Source organism: Scaptodrosophila lebanonensis, unplaced genomic scaffold (assembly GCF_003285725.1).
Source record: "Scaptodrosophila lebanonensis strain 11010-0011.00,11010-0021.00 unplaced genomic scaffold, SlebRS2 tig00001415-arrow-pilon, whole genome shotgun sequence".
Classification (NCBI taxonomy): Eukaryota; Metazoa; Arthropoda; class Insecta; order Diptera; family Drosophilidae; genus Scaptodrosophila; species Scaptodrosophila lebanonensis.
This window is the reverse complement of record NW_022060742.1, coordinates 11,651,725-11,671,544: the sequence shown is the minus strand read 5'-3', so window position 1 is coordinate 11,671,544 and position 19,820 is coordinate 11,651,725. Positions and strand designations below refer to the sequence as shown.

At 37.8% G+C, this 19,820-nt stretch overlaps 2 protein-coding genes across 2 annotated transcripts in view; one reads left to right on the top strand and one right to left on the bottom strand.

Annotated features, from left to right (window-relative positions):
• LOC115633080 (glypican-6) overlaps positions 1–19,820 on the bottom strand; it is a 67,252-nt gene that overhangs the window by 4,174 nt on the left and 43,258 nt on the right. The window contains exons 2-5 of the mRNA XM_030530456.1: positions 6,907–7,071; positions 6,219–6,453; positions 2,972–3,128; positions 1,797–2,063 (exon numbers count right to left, since the gene is read on the bottom strand). Of these exons, the coding sequence (XP_030386316.1) occupies positions 1,797–2,063; positions 2,972–3,128; positions 6,219–6,453; positions 6,907–7,071 (824 nt within the window). The remainder of the gene's footprint in view (positions 1–1,796; positions 2,064–2,971; positions 3,129–6,218; positions 6,454–6,906; positions 7,072–19,820) is intronic.
• Positions 18,670–19,525, top strand: LOC115633084 (trypsin alpha-3-like). Its single transcript, XM_030530459.1, has one exon. The coding sequence runs from the start codon at positions 18,689–18,691 to the stop codon at positions 19,466–19,468; it is 780 nt and encodes a 259-aa protein (XP_030386319.1). The 5' UTR covers positions 18,670–18,688; the 3' UTR covers positions 19,469–19,525.

Genomic DNA, 19,820 nt, shown 5'->3' with positions numbered 1-19,820 from the left:
ATGTATGTATGTATGTGTGTAGAAAAAACAAAACTCAGGCGCATCAAAACAACACGAAACAGAAAACAAATCAACAAATAAACACATAAAAAGCAAAATGCCGCACTATAGCAACAAAAACCGCAACAGCAACAAAAATAACAACAATACTACAGCTACTACATGTGTACAAGAAATAAAGTAAAAATGTATAAATTTTAGATGGAAATGAAAGTATAAATTAAATTCATATGGGAACCAAATGTTGTGCAAATAAATCGTAAAAATGGCAAACAAAACACACACACACACAACAATGGCAGAGCCACAAAAAAACACACACACACTCATACATAAATAGTAATCAAAATTCAATAAGCCTGATAGAAGAACCCATGTGTAACACATTTGAATACTCATATGCGGGTATGTATGTGACGAGTAGATGTGATGTGTAAATGAAAAATATTCAAGAATCTCTGTGGCATTCAAAGTATTTACACAATTAAGAAAAAACTGGGTCGAACATTATTGTAATGTAAATATATGTATTTGAATTTGTATTTGCATTTTGGCAGAGAACCAGAATTGAATTTTTCAAGTTTTTCTCATTAATAAACGGTAGCTTTACAAAACACCATTTCTCTCTATATTATTGCCAATTAGTCAAGTAAATACAAGTCTTATTTCAAGATTGCTGGATCAATTTTTTAATGAATCAAATGAGTGCGCTCATAACACTATTAATTCTAAAGTGTAACTGAGTGAATAAGTCAAATGAATACATTTAAAACTACTCCTATTTTATATTTTTAATATCTGCGTAATATTTCAAATGTAAAACAAATAAAGAATCCAACGAGTGCACTCAAATCAATTTATAAATCAAGTATACCTTAGCAAATCAATCAAATGAGCGTTTAAGCCAAATGTGTATTTTTATGACTGATTCTTCACAAATAGAATTATAAGGGCTTGGATGTGGTTAATTCAGGAATTTAACACAAATAAAATTCAAATGAGTACTTCAATGTAAGAGAACGAATAAATAAACAAATACAACTGAATTATAAAATGAGTGTATTCAAAAATTTCTTAATTACAAATCAACTGTTTTACACTGTAAAAAACAAACGAATCCACTCAAACCACTCTAATTTATTAATCAAGTATAACTTCGCAAATGAATCAATTGAGTGTTTAAATCAAAAATGTATTTCATGACTGCCTTGATTGTAAAACTTTTGCGACTGATTTAACACTTGAAAGTCAAAAATTATAGTTTTCTGAAAATGTACACTTTTTGACTAACATATTGCTGTTTTGTATTCAAAAATTTCTTTTTAGTTACAAATGGCTGCAAATCACGAATGAATATTATTACATGAGAACTCCAATGCTCTTTTTATTTATTACAAGTATTTCGCTTTTGATATTATCGACATTGGGTTATATTTGTTTATATTTTTAGCAAATAGTTGGACAGTAGCACAAAAACTGAAGCTGACATAAGTTTTTCAACCATCCCTAGCTTCTAATTGTATTTTGCTTGCGTCTTGATCAAATTTAAAATGCGCATAAACCACTGGTTGGCAGTTTTATTTTTATGTGCGCATAATTTAAGATCCCAAACAGGGAAAACCCAAAACGGCAGCCGACACTCGAATCGCTAATATTGAGTGAGGTTTATACTTATATACTACTTAGATAGATATGCAAATGATGGAGAGCTGCAAAATCAAAAAGAACAACAACAACAACCAAAAAGAAGACGAAATAGAAGCAGTCAGCTCTAAATTAACACCCCATAAACGCACCTGGAAATTCATAATGGCCTCCGAAATTTTAATATTAATCGGCTCAACAACCATGACAATGTTAAAGCTTCCCAGCATTCGCTCCGCCAACTTATCCATCGCGAGCGCAAAGTTCTCCCATTCGGCATCGAACTCATGCAGATAGTGTAGACAGCCCTTAATCACGTTTACACAATAGTTCGTGCAGGGCTTTTCCGTGTAGCCCTTGCAGGCGCCGCAGTGTTGCAATTTCGTCAGAGCACCCGTGCAGTCCGCATTGAGGCGTATCTGTAGGGAATGAGGAAGAGATATTATATATTTCCAAATGTAGCATCAGTCTTAGTTGATGAGTCTTTCTTTTAATATAGACTATAGGAACTATACTTATATTTACGTTCCAATTTCTACATAATACCAATATGTATATACTACATCGCTTAAAATAAATTGCTTATCATAATTAGAATTAGAATTTATATATATAGTATATTCTTTGTATGAATACTTTTGATTATAAGAAACACTCAAGCATGTTTAAATTTTTTAGGTATTTGGTATACGGATTCACAAAAAGTGGTTTTGAATTTAATTGAAGCTGGAACGTAAATCCATTTGATTAAGGGTGTAATCCCAGTTAGGATATCGATCTATGTACATTTAAAATACATACTGAAATTTTGTCATTTAAGTACTCACTAGTATTCTAGTATTCACTATCAGAATGTGTTCAATTGGGTTATTGACCATATTTATAGGAGTAGAGAAATTTGTGGTTGAAAAACGAATTAAGATCCCATATATCTTAGCAAATTCAATATTTATATTTCAGTTAGAAGAGTTGTAAATAAATGTTAGAAAATAAGGGGCTACATTCATCTATAATTCTTTTTTACCGGCCAAATCGTAATCTGGAGACAATTTAAATATATTATCATTTAGTCTCAAATTTATTTTTACAAATTTATGACACTACGAGTATACAAGTGTATGAAAATGTTGCTTAAACTTATGCTTGATTTCTTGTGATTTTGTCGTATTGGACTGCTTTTCATTGTGCCGTTCCGTTCAGTGTTTAGTCTAATGCCATGAGTTTACTGAGCAAGCTCGATGTTTGAGCATACTTGTAAAGTTAATGATATACTTCACATACTTATGTATATGTATATAGCAAAGTGTACTTATATTTAGCTACTCACACTCAAAATCTTCTTGGATACTTCGGCTGCGGTGGCCAGTGCCTGGCCATAGGTGCGTGTGGCAACAAACGATCGCTTGATTTGCACGGACAACTTGTCGGGCACATCGCCAAATGGTTTCAGCTCCTTCATATGCTCGATGACGCAGCGCATGTATCTGCAGGAGAGTTGGGGGGAAACAGGAAAGAGGGGGAGGTAAATATTTTTGTCTTGTAGTTGTTGTGGTATTTGTAGTGGTACGAGTAGTTGTTGGGCGGAAATCTGCGCTTGTAAATGGCACGGCAGCATGAAGCGCTCAAAACTCACGGCCTCGCATTGTTGTCTAAAACAAATTTTTATGTGGAAAAAATAATAAAAATAGTTGGCTCGCCATGTGCTGCCGCCTCTGCCTTCAGTTTGGCCCGATCGGGCTGTACGGACGGGCATTGGGGTGCACCGCCTCTGAAGCATGACAGAACTGTGGCACTTCTTGGGCGCTGCCGCTCTGGGCACTTGTAAGGCTGCCGTTCTTCTGGCATTGAAGAGAGCCGGTCAGTGGCTTTCGTTAGCCTTAGCCTGCTGGCGAAGCGTGCGTGGCAAAAAGTGTCAACTGGCCAACATCATTGTCGGTTTTGTGGCAATTTAGCTAAACTATTTAGAAATTACTGAAGAGTGCTTAGGGAGGTGCCAGTGGCAATGCCAGTGCCAATGCTGAAGCTGGTAGCCTACTGCCTGTTGCCAGCTGCCAGCTGCCTCTTTACCAGCAGCACCAGCAGAATTTCTAAGATGGCAGCTGGGGCTCTTTAGCTAAATAGTTCAAGTGGTGTGTTTGATAAATTCATGATTTCCACTTGAATTAATAAGTAGCTAGCTAGTTTCGAATTTAATTTTATGACGTATGGTAATTAAACGTTGATCTATCATCAAACATTTTATTAGTGCTGGATGCTTTGAAGCAACAGAAATACGAATTAAACTATAGTTTTAAAGACAGGTTTAATTTTTGTATAGTGCTGCCCTTTTATTACTTCTATATATCTTTACATTTTCAGCTCTATAACTTGTTTGCTTGATAAAAAAAGCAAAGTTAAACTTTTTGATGCGTAATTGCATTTGATGCTGTTTTTGATCAATTCAAACCTGCAATGGGGAAATATTTGCTTTTAATCTGTAGTATATTGTGCTAGGCTTCAGTAGCAATAACTGCTTTTTCTTCAATTGTCCAACACTTTAACTTGTCTGATTAATAAAGCTAACAAAGCTAAACTTTTTGATGCATCATTTTATCTGATGCTGTTTTTGATCAATTCAACCCTACAATGGGGAAATATTTGCTTTTAATCTTTAGTTTCAGTAGCAAAACCTTCTATTTCCTCAAATTTTCAACACTATAACTTGTCTGCTTAATAAGCAAAGCAAAGCTAAACTTTTTGATGCATAATTGCATTTGATGCTGTTTTTGATCAATTCAACCCTGCAATGGGGAAATATTTGCTTTTAATCTTTAGTATATTGTAGCAATACCATCTATTTCTCCAAATGCTCAACACTTTAACTAGCTTGCTTGATAAACAAAGCAAAGCTCAACTTTTTGGTTGCTGAAGAACTCAAATTTGGGCTCAAACTTTTTTATGGGATAAAATCGTGTGAAAATTTCTTTGAAAAGTTCTCCAAATGAGCTCTGGACTTGATTTTTAAGCAGTTTTATGTTTCATGTTTCATGGCTTTTGCTTGAACGGCCCCCTCTGCAAGTGACAAATGCTGCCACGCTCTGGCGAGAAGCGGTCAACCGATGGGACGACCGCACACAGCAAATAGCAAACAGCAAACAACCAGCAAGTGCCGGCAATTACGCGACATCGTTGTTGTCGTTGTTGTCGTCGTCATAGCCATAGTCGTCCATGGCAATAAACGGACAATGTGCCAAAGCACGTACGGCCAACTAAAATGACAATAAAAACGAATCGCAAAACGGCAATGCAATGGAGAGAGCGCGCGTGGGTAACACGAGCCTATGGTTGAGCCATTTACCAAAGCACAGAACACAATTCGCCAAGTGACGACGCCGGCTCGGGCAATGAGCCAAGTGGGCGCAATTTGGCGAAGGAAATGCGAGCGCAACCGCCGACACAGGAACCAACTTAAATGTGGGGTCGGGTCGGTCCAAAGTGCGTTTGGGGTTTCAGTCCTTGTCGTTGTCGTTGTTTTGTTTTATTTTCTTTTATTTTTGTTGTTAAGCGTTTCAACCACAAACGAATGAATACAAAAACTCGAGCGCAACAACAACAAAATTTGTATGGAATAATAATGTATGTACGAGTGTGTATAACAAAAGGGCCACTGAAATTGCACACCATGGCAAGCGTCAAAGTTTAGACAGTCAGCTAGTCAGGCAGACCGTCAGACGGTTACTCAGGCCCTGACACTCGTTGACGTTGCGGTTTCACACGTCTGTGTAAATGCGAATCTAAAACTGTCAAACATATAGTATTGTGGAAAAGCCTGACTAGGGCTTGGATTACTAGTAGAACTTCAATTAGCTTCTGCACTCGCAAAAAAGAAATTTGTTTTAATTTAGGTGTAAATACATTTGATGAGTCCTTTTGGGAAATTTGGGTTAATGAAGCACTTCTAATTTTCCAGAACGAGCTGATCATACAGACAAACAGTGGATATGACTTGGCTCGACTGGGGTAGTTATATTCAAAACTGTACCAGTATATTGCGAATCTAAAACTGTCAAACATATTGTGGAAAAGCCTGACTAGGGCTTGGATTACTAGTAGAACTTCAATTAGCTTCGCGATCATCTGCACTCGCAAAAAAGAAATTTGTTTTAAGTTAGGTGTAAATACATTTGATGAGTCCTTTTGGGAAATTTGGGTTAATGAAGCTCTTCTAATTTTCCAGAACGAGCTGATCATACAGACAAACAGTGGATATGACTTGGCTCGACTGGGGTAGTTATATTCAAAACTGTACCAGTATATTGCGAATCTAAAACTGTCAAACATATTGTGGAAAAGCCTGACTAGGGCTTGGATTACTAGTAGAACTTCAATTAGCTTCGCGATCATCTGCACTCGCAAAAAAAAAAATTTTGGTAGCTGGAGCTCTTCTAATTTTCCAGAACAAGCTGGTCATACAGACAAACAGTGGATATGACTTGGCTCGATGTACCCGTTTATAGTATTGCCGAGTGTTCAACGCATCTTTCCGCCCATCTATAAAACATGTTAGGCATACAAATTTTTCTGAGTGTACTCACTTTTCATCAAAATCGAATTGTCCGTTCAACACAGTGAACATTTTCTGATAGAGCGTGCTAAAGAACTTGTCCATTACATCAAGCAGATCGACACGACCGCGCGCAAAGTAATTCTCCAGCTCATTGAATAGATCCGAAAAGACATACGAATGCTGCTGATAGATAACGCCATATGTGCGCGTAAACATCGTATGGAATTCCGTCTTTGATTCGCGTAGCAATGTGCGAAAAATCTCTGCATTGAGTAAATCGGGAGAAAAATAGAGAAATAACATTTTTAGCTTTAATTGAAATGGCGCACATCCGGCGGCGACAGTGTCAGCGACTATTTAGAAATATTTCTGTCCGCTGCATCCGCCGGCCACTGTTGCATGCCACAAAATAAATCTTGACATCCGCATTGTCACTTCGGGGCGGCCACTTGAATTCTGTCTTTGTTGCTTTATGTGTTTGTAACTTGAAACCCGCATGATTTGAGGCTACCAGTGAACCGCACCATGTGCCCGGCACATTCCAAAATAGTTACAATTTTAACATAATTGTGTGTGTGTGTGTGTGTGAATGTATTTATATGTGTATGTTTGTGTGTGTTGTGTTGTGTAATTACGGGTAGCCTCTCGTCTAGGCAGCTTCAAGTGGCTGTTGAGCGATACTTCTGCTCTACGACTAATTTGTATGTTCGACTCACCATTGAATTTGGTTGCCTTGCTGCCCAACAGGCTAGACATTTTGTTAATTTGATCCTTTGTGTGCGTTTCGAGCTGCTGGCGCGACTGCATCGCCAGTCGCGTCTCCATATTGTAGGTGCAGCAGGTGCCCATCGAGGGGGATTCACAATAGCGGAGCACACGTTCTGCAAATAGGCGTGGAGAAAAGTAAACAATAAATAAGGTGATCTATTTAAGTAATACAATAATAGTAGCAGATTTGTCTAACAAAAATATAGGCTAAACTGCCAGAGTATAAAAAATTATCAGTACTGGCGAATTCATCTTACTGCTTTCTTTTCTATTTGCGTAATTAAAATGTTGGCCTCAAATTAATAAATATACATACATAGTTTGTATATCCAATAAAAAATACTTAATGCAGCAATTTCAAAGAACAGTGTTTTAATTCGTAAAATTCATAGTTTTTTTTTTTTTTGATTTCCTAATACAATTTTTTTCTTAACATAAAATGTTGTTAGAAGAAATTTCAGAACTTTTGAAAACATATTTTATTATTTTCGAAAATAATAACGTCTTGTTCTTGTTGTGTAATAAGAAATATCTGCATTCAATAAAATATCACCCCAACATTAGAAAGACCAAAAAAAAATATGATATAATAATCCTTAAAAATATTAAAACCTGCACCTTAACTTACTACTGTAACTATATGTTGTTAGAAAAATCTTAAAAGATTCTTAATTTAAAGACAATTTTGAAAACAATAACGAAATATTCTTGTCGTTTAGAAAAAAAAATATATATTCAATAAAATATCTCCCCAATATTAGGAAGACCAATAACATTTATATAAAAATCCATTAAAATAGTAAAACCTGCCGCTTAACTTACTACTGTAATTATATATTATTAGAAAAAGATACTTCATTTAATGATAGTTTTGAAAGCGGCTATTTTATTTGTCCTTAACTTTTCGAGAGCACTTCTTCAACAATACCTCAGATTTTCACGCCTTGAATGGTGGACTTAATAATAGTTAGGAAGTGAATTGAAAACTCATTTATTGAGAAGATGAATTGTCAACGTTACACTCCATTGTTGACATTCCAATCAACGCTTTGTTTATTTGATCTACGCGATACATTTGTTTTGACATTGAAACAGTATTAGATTGCAATGCATTTATTGGTAGCATTCCGAGAATCGCCACTGCCTGCAACAGTTTCTGGGCTACTCGGGCAGCTTCCCTTGACATGGTAACCAAAAACCAAACTAAACCAATCCAAGCCGACCAAAGGCCGGCATAAATTCACAAGAAAACAAACGAAGCGTTGCAATAGCAGCGAAGAGGAAAAAATATGGAAGGAACTACTATAATATACTATAGTATAAGTAGTATATAGACGCTGAGAGAGCAAACAAGTAACACGAACTGAAGATACGGGCGTGGCTGGTAGCCGAACCAAAGAATATTTTCCATCCATTACTATTTATGCAAACATTTAACACATTCGAAATACATGTGCCCCGTAGGTAGGTAGGCAGGTAGTTGGACGCCCCGTCGCAATTCGACAGCTAGTTGGGAAATTTGAGAAAATATTTAAGAAAAATTATGCACAGCTCATGCCATTATCAAGGGAACAGGAGGGCCCGGCCATGTCTGGCATTTGGCTTTAATAGTTTCGGATTTGTTTATTTAGACAATTCTCATGAATGGGAGGCCCACGACGAGCAAAGGAAAAAGTTCAACACTACTAATTGAAAGCAAACAATTTGAAGTTGTATTTAACAAAAAAAGAAGAAAAAAAAAAAGAAAAAGATTCTTGCTGGGGCCGCTCATAAATTTTTCTGCCCAGTTATATGCATCATATAGCGACTGGCAGTAGATAGAGCCGATGTGCATGAATTCATTGCATTTTGTTTATTTCTATTATAAATTTAGCTACTTTAGTGCACATTTATGCCGCTTTTGGAGCTCCATGAAGTAAACAAATAGAGGAGGTTTTTCTTTTCCTTCTGGTTAGCACACGCGCTGCATGAAGTCTCCGAGCATAGAATTGTTATGTTCTCTTTTTATTTTTTGGACTGAATGGAGTGGGATTGGATTGGGATGGATTTGCTTCCTACACAGTTTGCTTTTTACGAGCTGTACTAATTGTTATGTTACACAAGATATGAGTTAAGTGTTGAACATACACACATTCAGTTAGATAGACAACCAAACCGACAGCCAGACAGACATTCAGCGCCAGGCGAAGTTTGAAATTGGAGTTGTGGTTGGGGTTGGGATTGAGGTGGAAACGCCAGTCTATATGGCAGAGACTGCCTTTTGGTGGTTGTGCTTATCTCAATTGTTGGTGTCCTGGCGCTCGTTAACAACGCCTGTTCTACATTATGTGGGTTTATTTAATTGTCTGCGGTCCAACTATAGACTGTGACTGGCATGGCTAATAAAGCGCGGCTGGCAAGTGCTTTTTGGGGCTTCTTGGACTTTCTCAAATGTCTGCCTTACTGCCAGACTGTTGGTTTAAGTGAAGACTGCAATGCTTTGATTTGGGTTTTAAATGGGTTGTGTAGCCTAATTGAAATGTTGATGAAGCTTATAAGCTGCAGCGATAAAAGATTTGGGAATGGAGCACTGGAGCAATGTCTGATACGTACTTATATAGACGTTGAATGGATTGAAGGTGATTATATTTAAACAAATAGGCGTATAATAAAACGAAGATGTGTGTAAATGAATGATTAGGTCTTGATTCACACCTAATACATATACTTACGCCGGAATTGATTGATCTTAATAGCTTTTTCCCCAAAACATTCTTTTAGCCATAACTCATTCTTACTTGTAGGTATTTCTGGTTCTCTATGGCCTTTTTATTTACAGCAAAAGACTTACAACATTGTTTAAATATTACAGCAAAGTTAAAGACCTTTTTCGAAATTTTATGCACTTTAAGAAGGGAGTGACTTTTTATTTTTACAAAGCGAGTAAAACCAAGAATTAAACCAATATTAAATAGAAAATACAACCACGCAAAAGTTAGAGATAAGGTTTATCTTATTTTACTTATTATTTTAAATTATAAAGCGAATTGGTTTAAAATTGCTCCAATTAAGAAATATTTCATTTTTAAAGAGAATGCATTGTTAATCCTTGTTGAGCATATAGTAATAATATAGTAAAAATACATAGTTCTCATATATAACACAACATTCATATCTAAATCAAAATTTTTACGATAAAATGATTGTAAATGTATTAACTCGTAAAATTCAAGGCAAATAAACATAGCTATAGTTGCGATCTATATTTACGAGTATAAAGCGCTATTTAATTTCATTAACTGTAATAAAAATGCTTATTAGATGATTATCAACAAGTCATTTATCAAACGTTTAACATATTAAGGGCATACTATATATACGTTTTCTACAGAGAACATCCCAATAATAACAATAAACTTTTATTACCCTTTACAGCTGCTTTCTTCGGCTCAGCCAAAAAAAAGAAACCATTAACTGCTACACAAAATGACATTCACCTAAACAATAAACCTTATCACACACACAAACATACTCGTGCTATATATGCATATGTAAACATATAAACATGACTCGTGCCATTGCCACAAAGGATCGATAAACCGTAGCTAAAATATATGTTAAAATAATAATATAACAGGCCCGTCTGCCTGGCTGGAAAACTCAACCGCTTGCGATTTTTATGAATTGCTGCATAATTTCTCAACAGACAACAAAAGCTGAAAAAAGGGCAGAGCAGGATATCAACGGGCGAGGACGAAGGAGGAAACAGGGGCGGTTGGTGTTGCTGTTGCTACTTATGGCGCATTTATGCTGAGATCGTAACAAATGTTGCCAAGGCGTAAGGTGTCATGCGTAATATAATAAATGACCTCAAGTTGCCGATATGCTACTTTTCCGAGCATACAAATCAAAGGCAATACAGAAAGCACCCTGTTGGCCTAATAGAAAAAGCTGGAAATGCCGGCCGGCCGGCTTGATAAAAAAAAAGAAAAACGAACATGTATGAAGCAGCGAAAGCAATTTCTGAGAAAGGCCACCCCAAAAACAGAAACTAAAATCCGTGTAGCACGGCTCGGCGGCATTAGACAAAAACCAGCCACCCCAGACACAAAGACACCAAAAACAGACACACACGGACACATGTTTCGTCCGCACGCGCAATTTAGTTGGAAAGCAAGGGACGACTACGATGATGAGGACGACGGCCCGTGGGGCGCTTGCCGGCGTATGCATTAAGGAAACAAACTCTAACCAGGCGCCTAGGCAACCCACACCGGCGAAGTGAAAGCAGTCGAGTGAAATTCATTTAAAATGATTTACTGTAACGATCAAAAACGACTCCTGCGGCGACAATATAGAGTCGTACTACGTTCTTACACACATACATATGTACATGCAGAGAGCCACCCCTAAGGGAGCGCGACGTTAAAAGGGTGTGAAAGTTTAGCAAGCGTATCAAAAATCTAACAAAGGTTTCCGCTACTGTGTGTTTGTGTGTGTGCCTGTAATAGATAAAAGTGCACAGGGAAATGGATGGACAGAGAAAGATAGGGTGGAGAGGCAGAGAGAACATTTGAGAGCAACCGCAAAAGTTCGAAGGGTGGCAGGCAGGTGCTGTCTCAAGGTTAACTTTAAGTTTCAGTCCAACAGAGCCCGCCCGAATGCTGCAAGTTAAAGTTTTAAGGGGGAATAACAAGCACTCATCTAAGGCAGCGCCTTCAACAGACACTAGACACAGAGAGCTTGACACCAAAATCTAACCGAAAACATTGGGGGGAAAATCCAACCTGAAGTGGAAATAAAAAACCAAATATGCGCACAGTAGACAACAACTTCAAAATTGTTCAGAGTATGAGGAAATGTACTTTTCTTCCACCCATAGATTCATTTTTATTTGAGCAGAGTTTAAAAGAAGTGAAATGTTACTCATTTTATGGTATTCTGGATTTAGGGTTTCAAAGAATATTATCATCCCATTGCTAAGGTACCCATTATTTTGCATTTAAGGGAACTGATCTTAATAATAATTAAAGGTAGAGTAGCAATAATTTGGGCTTTAAGAGTTTTTGTTTTAAAAAAATGCTACTATTATTAATGTTATATTTGTACATGTATTTAATGTTTTGTTAGACTTCATTTCAAATATCATCCCACTGTGCCACAGAAAACTGCAATTGGGCGCAAAATGTGAAACAGTTTGCCGGCTGTGCGGCTGAAAAGTATTCTGGATTTAGGGTTTCAAATAATATTATCATCCAAATGTATTAATGCTGAGCTATCCCTTATTTTGCTTTTAAGGTAACTCTTTTCAGTAATAGTTCAGATAGTGGAACTATAATTTGGTCTTAGAGATGCTTTTTATATTTTGTTACATTCCATGTCAAATTTCTGCCCACTGTGCCACAGAAAACTGCAACTGGGCGCAAAATGTGAAACAGTTTGCCGGCTGTGCGGCTGAAAAGTATTCGAAGACAACAAGAACAACAACAGCACACACAGCGAGACAAAAGCACACGCCAAAACTAACAGCCCAGCGAACTGAACTACAACCCTCTCATCGAACCCAACACCTCCCGTACACATACACACGCACGCATACACACACACACATACGAGTAGTACACCAACGAGGCAGAACAAAGCGCAAAACTTAACTTTTGAGTCGAGTTTGAATGGCCACTACAACAACAGAACTGAGAGCGAGCGGCGAGTCAACGAGCGAGTGAGAGAGGGCGCGCACGTGTTCGTCCTGTGGAAATGCGCTCATCGCTTCGTCCTTTTTGGCTTGGCACAAAAATGCGAGGCGGCAACCATGACAGGCGCGCAGAAACTAAAAGCAAGTGGCAACTGTTGCACGTGGAAAACTTTTAGCCGCACAAAAGGGAAATGAATAGCAACAGCGACAGAGGCAGGGGCAGGGGCAGGGGCAGTGCCGTTGTGCGCGCGAGAGGAAGTTAGAGTGTGTGAGAGGGAGAAAGAGAGATAGAGAGAACAAGGACTTTCCACGAGAGAGTGAAGCTTAACCAAAAGGGGTCGTTGCACGCCATGAAACGAACACACACACACACACACACGCACACGAACACGAACACAAACAAACAAACGAAACGTTTGGACTGCCGCCTCTTAATTTCACTTTCAATGCTTGCCTATGCGAGTGGGTGGGTGGTTGGGTGGTTGGATGGTTGGCTGCTACGACTGGTGGGGTGGGTTAATAGTGTTTTTGCCGACGATGTTGGCTTTTAATGCAAAATGGTTGACACTCCGCCACCCTTCGTCGACGCTGGCGGCGCGCCGTCTGCCAAGGAAATTGCATTAAGTGAGGCTTAGACATAAAAGACAGCAAAAGGTTAAGCAACCTGCTGAAAACTACGAGTGTTGAAAAACACTTCACAGACGACGGGACGACGACGGTGGTTGCTGGCCGGGTGTTTTGGGGGTTTTTGCGTGCAAGTTGAAGCTCCGACGAGTGTCTACCCGCCAAATAATTTGACTTAAATTTCCGTTTGCTGCATTTTAATGTAGTTAAAAAGTCAGACGCCAACGGGCGTGCCTTGCTCAACTTTATGCTTATGGTAATGAGTTTTAATTAGGCGCACAGCAATCGACAGCAGCAGCTGAAGTAGCAGCAACAACAGCAGCAGCAGCTGCGAGTCCAACACCCACCCAGGCGATGGGCATGAAATAGTTGCCCGTACTCGCCTGCTGGGCGTTGGTGGTGGACTGGGACTCAGATTGGGATTGGGTTTGGAATTGGGCTTTGGTTTGGTTTGGTGTGGGTTTGTGTTTGGGTCTGCCCGTAGGCCTTTTTTGTTAATGTCTGCCGCAATGTGGCGTTAAGTGAATGAAAAAAGTTGCGCTGCTGTTTTTAATTCAACTGTAAATTGAAAATTTTAAACGGACTCATTGCAGCATCGCCGTCCCAGCTGCCGTTGACGTAGGCTCATTAAAACGTGCGGGCAAATGTACAAGAGAGGCGGGGCCGGGCGGATGCGGGAGTCGAGAACGAATAGGTTGCCGAAAAAGCAAATTGGGTCACGCTGCAGGTTGGCAGCGGGCATAAAACAGCAAGAAAAAAAATCAGCTCAAAAATTGCTTAAATAAATAAAAGAGCAGCTGAAGGGTGTGGGTGTGTACTCTATGAGTGTGTCTGTGTAAAATGTGGAGCAAAATCATAGAAGCATAATAAGAATTTACATACATACTCGTATATACTTATATAAAAATATAAGTAATTACAAAAAGTACGAGTTTTGTGAAACAAAATTTGAGAAATACTCGCAGGTTGCAATGTTAGAAGTTGTGCAACCATTTCATATATTTTTCAGTCTTTATAGTGTTTCATTTAATGGCCAACACTATATTTAGTTTAGAAATGTGCAACTGAAGGTATATCCTTCGTCGGTATATGATTATATAAATAGATTATCGTTCCAGATTCAATTTATATTTGACTTTTAAATTTAAAAAAGAAAAACATTGATATACTTGCATTAATTTGCAGCTTTTTTTTATAAGTCTACAGTTAGGGAAAGCGAAATTTGAATTGATCATATACAACTAAACCTAAAAGTCGTTGACCATTCTAAGAAGTACTCATCTCAAATATTTGTTTCCAATTTAGAGTAGTGAGGCCTTAGTTTTAGTTGAAAGCTAACTAAACAACAATTCACGCATCTAAAACATTTCAAAAGCATTAAAAGTACACATTCTCTACATTCTTCTATTAATTCCACTAACTAAAGAGCAAGGCTTTTCACACTGACAAAAGCAATACCTTTTCTCTATTAACTATTGCTTCCCATCGGGTTGTATGCGTTAATATCCAACTAAAGCTGTAACAAAAAGCCACGAAACTCTTCCTCCTCTTCCTGCACCTTTGCACTCCATTGAAAAGTTGTAAAAAGTTATCAGACGCGCGTGTACTACTATATTTGCTTTTCAAATTTGTATGAGCTCCGGGTAACATAAAACGCAATCAAAAATCACTTGGCACCCACACACAGCTCCATCAGCAACAAAATGCCACAAAAATAGTATTACAAAAAAATAATAATAATAATAAAATAAAAAAATCGACCAAAACATAGTGTAAACAAAGGCAACAAAACCACTAGAATTGCATGCATGTGCATTGAAAAGCCGCAATTGCATTTACATTACACGATCCTACAAAGTTTTAACACATTTGTGAATTCGAATTTCGACACACAGCTCAATTGCCACCCGTGGCGAGCCGACGTCTGCGGCCAGCATCAGATTCAGATACATATACAGATACATATGACCATGTGTTTGTACATATTTAGATAAAAATCGATGCAAGTGTACATATGTACATGTATTTGTACGAGTATGTGGAGGTATTGAGAGCACAGCCGACGCGACTCATATCGAATCGCACTTAATTAATTTTACAGCAGCTCCGAGAAAGAACTAATCGGACTAATCGTCTAATCGCCTATAATCGACCGCCTGCCTTGATGAGAAGGAACCTTGCACAATTTTCCGGGGATGGGGGGGGGGGGGGACACAAACGTGGAGGCAATTGCACGTAAAAACAATAGATAGAAATGGGTTCGTTCTTTCCAAATTTTTGTTTTGTTTTTATTGCGCATACAGGAAACACGCACTAAGAACACAAAAAAAATGAAAATACAGAAAAATAAAACACGAAGAAGGAAATGAAGAAGCGTAGGCAAGCAAACAAACTGCCTTGACAGCGGGTGGCGATTAAATGGGCAGAGGCGTTGCCTGTTAATCTGCCGCCGCATTGCTTGCAACATTTAGCAGCGATGCTGCCACGCCTCCATACAAGATGCGTGCAATTACACGTCGTGCCACATCGCTGCATAAATGTCGACGCATTTCTTTGCTTTCTACACGTACACGCGGCTCTTTTAGGCGTAATTAAAATTACTCGACTGCAAGAAGAGCTGGGTGCTCGCACACCCACACCCCCACACCTCATCCCACCCACAGCCCCAACACACCTACACATTTGGCCCAGGGGCATAGCACAGGCAATGTTTATGCTACAAAATGTTCCGTGTAAACAAGCACCTAGAACAGAGCTTGCAATCTGCAGCCTCTTCCTGGTCGAGGATTTTTTTGCATTGAAATGCGTCATGATTGCGAGGATGATGATGACGATGAAGTGATGCCGATGGTGGCAGTATTTTGAACTCCAACATTTCTCACATCTGCATTTCGACATACCCTTTAGAGAAGGTTATGTGAATCTGTGGCGAATTATAGCCATTTGATTTTATATGCATTATTAGCAAAGGAAGCATAGAACATAACTTAATTAAACAGCATGTTCTTTATACGCATTTGTTTTCTATAAGAATTAAACAAAAGACTGCTGAGAAAAGACTGAAAAGCTGCCTTTCTCCTTGGAGAAATTCTTTTAATAAATAACAACAAATATTTGGTTGTTAATAATAGTTCCCGCTACCCTCACAAAGCCGCAATATTTTAAAAAGTAATTAATGTTCACAAATACACTTAATAGTTTAATATTTAAGCAGCTAAGCTCTTAACCCACCTTTTGTAAAGAATAATAATGTAGTTAACTATCAATTTGAATTTTTTCTATAATAATTTTTGTAGCGTATTAATATTATCGAAATCTGGCGGAAAACCAAACATCAAACTGTCCAATTTATTATTTTTGAAATTCAAATTATAGCTGCAACAAAATTTAATTATTTTTAAAACAATATTTAAACTTTGTTTTCAAAAAAATTTGTTCAAATTTGCAAATATTTATTATTTTAAGCAAGAAGCGTTTATTGATACTAAGTATATATTCATATATTCGTTAAATCAATAGCTCTGATCAAACACAATGCAAATATTACCCAATGCAATACATTATCCGATGCAAAAACAGCTCGGATAATTATCCCTAAAAATGTATTCTATATACGAGTAATATCATAAAAGTCTCATTTTAGGGGTAAGGGTTCCAAGCTGATTTCTCATTTCAAATATTTCCATGTTAAGGGTTGAACCTGATTTTAGAACAATGCTTTCATATTTTAAAGGGCATTAAAATTCCGAGCAGATTGAATCTGTTTTCCCCTACACTCTTATTCTTTGCTATTGTTGCAGTTGCCAGCCATGCTGTCTGTGGCCACCAACTGGCTTGAGTGACAGGCTGGCAATCAGTTGACGGCTCAGCACATTTCAGATTTTCGTTCTCCTGAGTGACAAATTCAATGCGCAAATGTGCGAAAAATCTGCGGACAGATGAGGGACGTGCGTTTGCCAACCGATTGTTTGTTTGTTTGTTTGCCCACAAAAATAGCACAGCAGGCATTGAATATGGCATCATTGTTCTTGATGTTGTTGTTACTGTTGTTACTCGTATGTGTTGTCGAACGATCGAGGTTGCTATATTTATGACGTGTAATTAGCTCAGATTCAGCTGCATCTGAATGTGGCAGATGACAGTGAAATATTTCACTAATGAGGTAAAAAGGAGAACTTTGCAGCAGACTGATGAAGAAATTTGTTGTTCTAAAGCATAATGATGGTAATGGATTTCTTATCATATAGCAGACACTTCATAAGTTCAAATTTAACTTTAAATTTTTGTAACATCTATAGACCAGAGTGGATCTAAGAAAGTGTAGAATTAGAAACACACCAGAACTTTTGTTTTGTCTCATTGTAAATGTTTTCCATTAATTATTTATGTCCATGAGGCTCTTGGAATATACATCCAATAGTTCGTTTTGCAGAGGTTCCAACTTTCCAAGTTCGACTGTAAAACTAATTGGACGACTTATGCATAAAGATAAGTAAATTATTGTGCAGCTTTTGACCTTCAATTTCTTACTATCCACAATAGTGTACAGTTTTGAAGCAAAAGTTCAAAAGTTATTGTAAAAATGAGAAGTAAACAAATGAGCACACACCTTGGATTGCTCGTAATCTCATGCAATGCTATTTAAAGCCGAAATATAAAAGTATTTCCTTTATCTATTATTGTCCGCCTTATTATTGACTTAAAAGAAGCGGATAGAATTAAACAATGAAATCTGGTTAATGGCATTATGTTCGGGTCGTATGGCCGGCTTAGCTAACCTGTTTTCCTTTATTATTTGCTTACAAAGCAGCGGCAAAGAGGTTGTATGCGTAAATACAACGATGCCAAGCATTTCACCATATCGTGTAATTGGAGCAGCTGCTGGAACGCCACATAGCACCAATTCCTTCCCTTTAATTAAAAATCACTTCAATATACGAGTATATTTTTGAGAAACAAAAAAAGTTGATCATAATTTTGCATCGATCCCTCTTATGGTAATCTTTGGTTTAAATAAGACGATGCTAAAACAACAACACATTGCCAATGTCTTAAGAAAATGTTGTGCTGTCTTTAAAAATTTAAGAAATATCAATGAAACATGATGCAGCTCTAGGTTTTCAGCCTTCAAAAGGGCAGAAAATACTTATGAAATTCTGGAGGGTCTGCTGGGCTTTTATAGCTGAGAAATACGAAAAACTGGCGTGGCTTATACACAAACATTTAACTGATATCTAAAATTTATGAGTGGTAGCTTTACATTGTAGTAAGAAGATAATTTGTTTTCGACGATGGATTACAGCAATTACTCATTGGCCTGATAGGAAACTTACTTTGTTTCAAAAACGAATGGTTTAACTTGTTCTATAAATACGAAGCTCACGTTACACTCAAATATAGAAAGTGGAAGCAACTGAGCCCAAGGAAGGAGAATGGTTCTAAAGTACCTAATTTTCATTTGTCTTTTAATATGCTGCTCTAGCGAATTTTCTCCTGAGCTTGCACGTATTGTCGAAGGCGAAGTTCTGGGCATTGAAAAGGTTCCATGGCAAGTGTCCTTACTGTACCAAGGAACTCATCATTGTGGTGGCGTCATCTATGATAACGAAATAATCCTTACTGCTGCGCATTGCGTAGTTGGATATTCGACTTCAAAATTAACGGTTCGCGCTGGATCTACCATTTCAATATGTGGCGGCCAACTAGTATCTGTAGCAAAGATTTTAGTTCACGAAGACTACAGTCATAGTCGGCGTACCAACGACATAGCTGTTATATTATTAAAAGATAGGCTTTCTTTCAATAACGCTGTTCATGCCATAAAACTTGCCAGAAGCAGTCCTGCCCATGGCGTAATTGCTTTCGTCTCCGGTTGGGGTGCGCTCGATGAATGTAGAGAGCAGCGCTCGGATCACCTGCGGGGCACTCAACTAAAAATTGTTGGACGTGAGCAGTGTGCCTCGGAATCGTACGGTTACGGCGAAATGGCTGCCATCGATACAATTTGTACCTATGCTCCTGGAAAAAGTCCTAACGGAGGCGACTCTGGAGGGCCACTGGTTTATAAAAACGAACTTGTTGGCCTTGTGTCGTGGGGTATTGGATGTGGCCGAGAGGAATATCCGGGAATTTTTGCGGATGTGGCTTACCATCGAGAGTGGATTTTGAACGCAATTCAAAGGGTTCGAAATTTGAAGATAAATCAAATTTAAATTAAATTTAAAGATACTTCCGTTTCAAGAAATAAAAACTAAAAATCAAGTTTCTAATTGCTTTTGAAAGGTTTTAAAGTGCTTGACAATTACTTATTAAATACAAATAAATCTTATCCTATCTTATCATAGATGGTTCACAAAATAAAAATTCGTTTATTTGATAAATAATTGTAGATTATGTTGATCCACACTGAGCAGTTTATCGGATGCTGAAAGCATTTAAAGACCCTGAAGAAATCTTTTAAGAATGAAAACATTTTAGCCCCTATTTTAAATAAAGCGAGCCGATTGAATAAAAACTCAACTGAAATTTACACGTACTTATAGTATATTGACGGCCGGCAGAAAC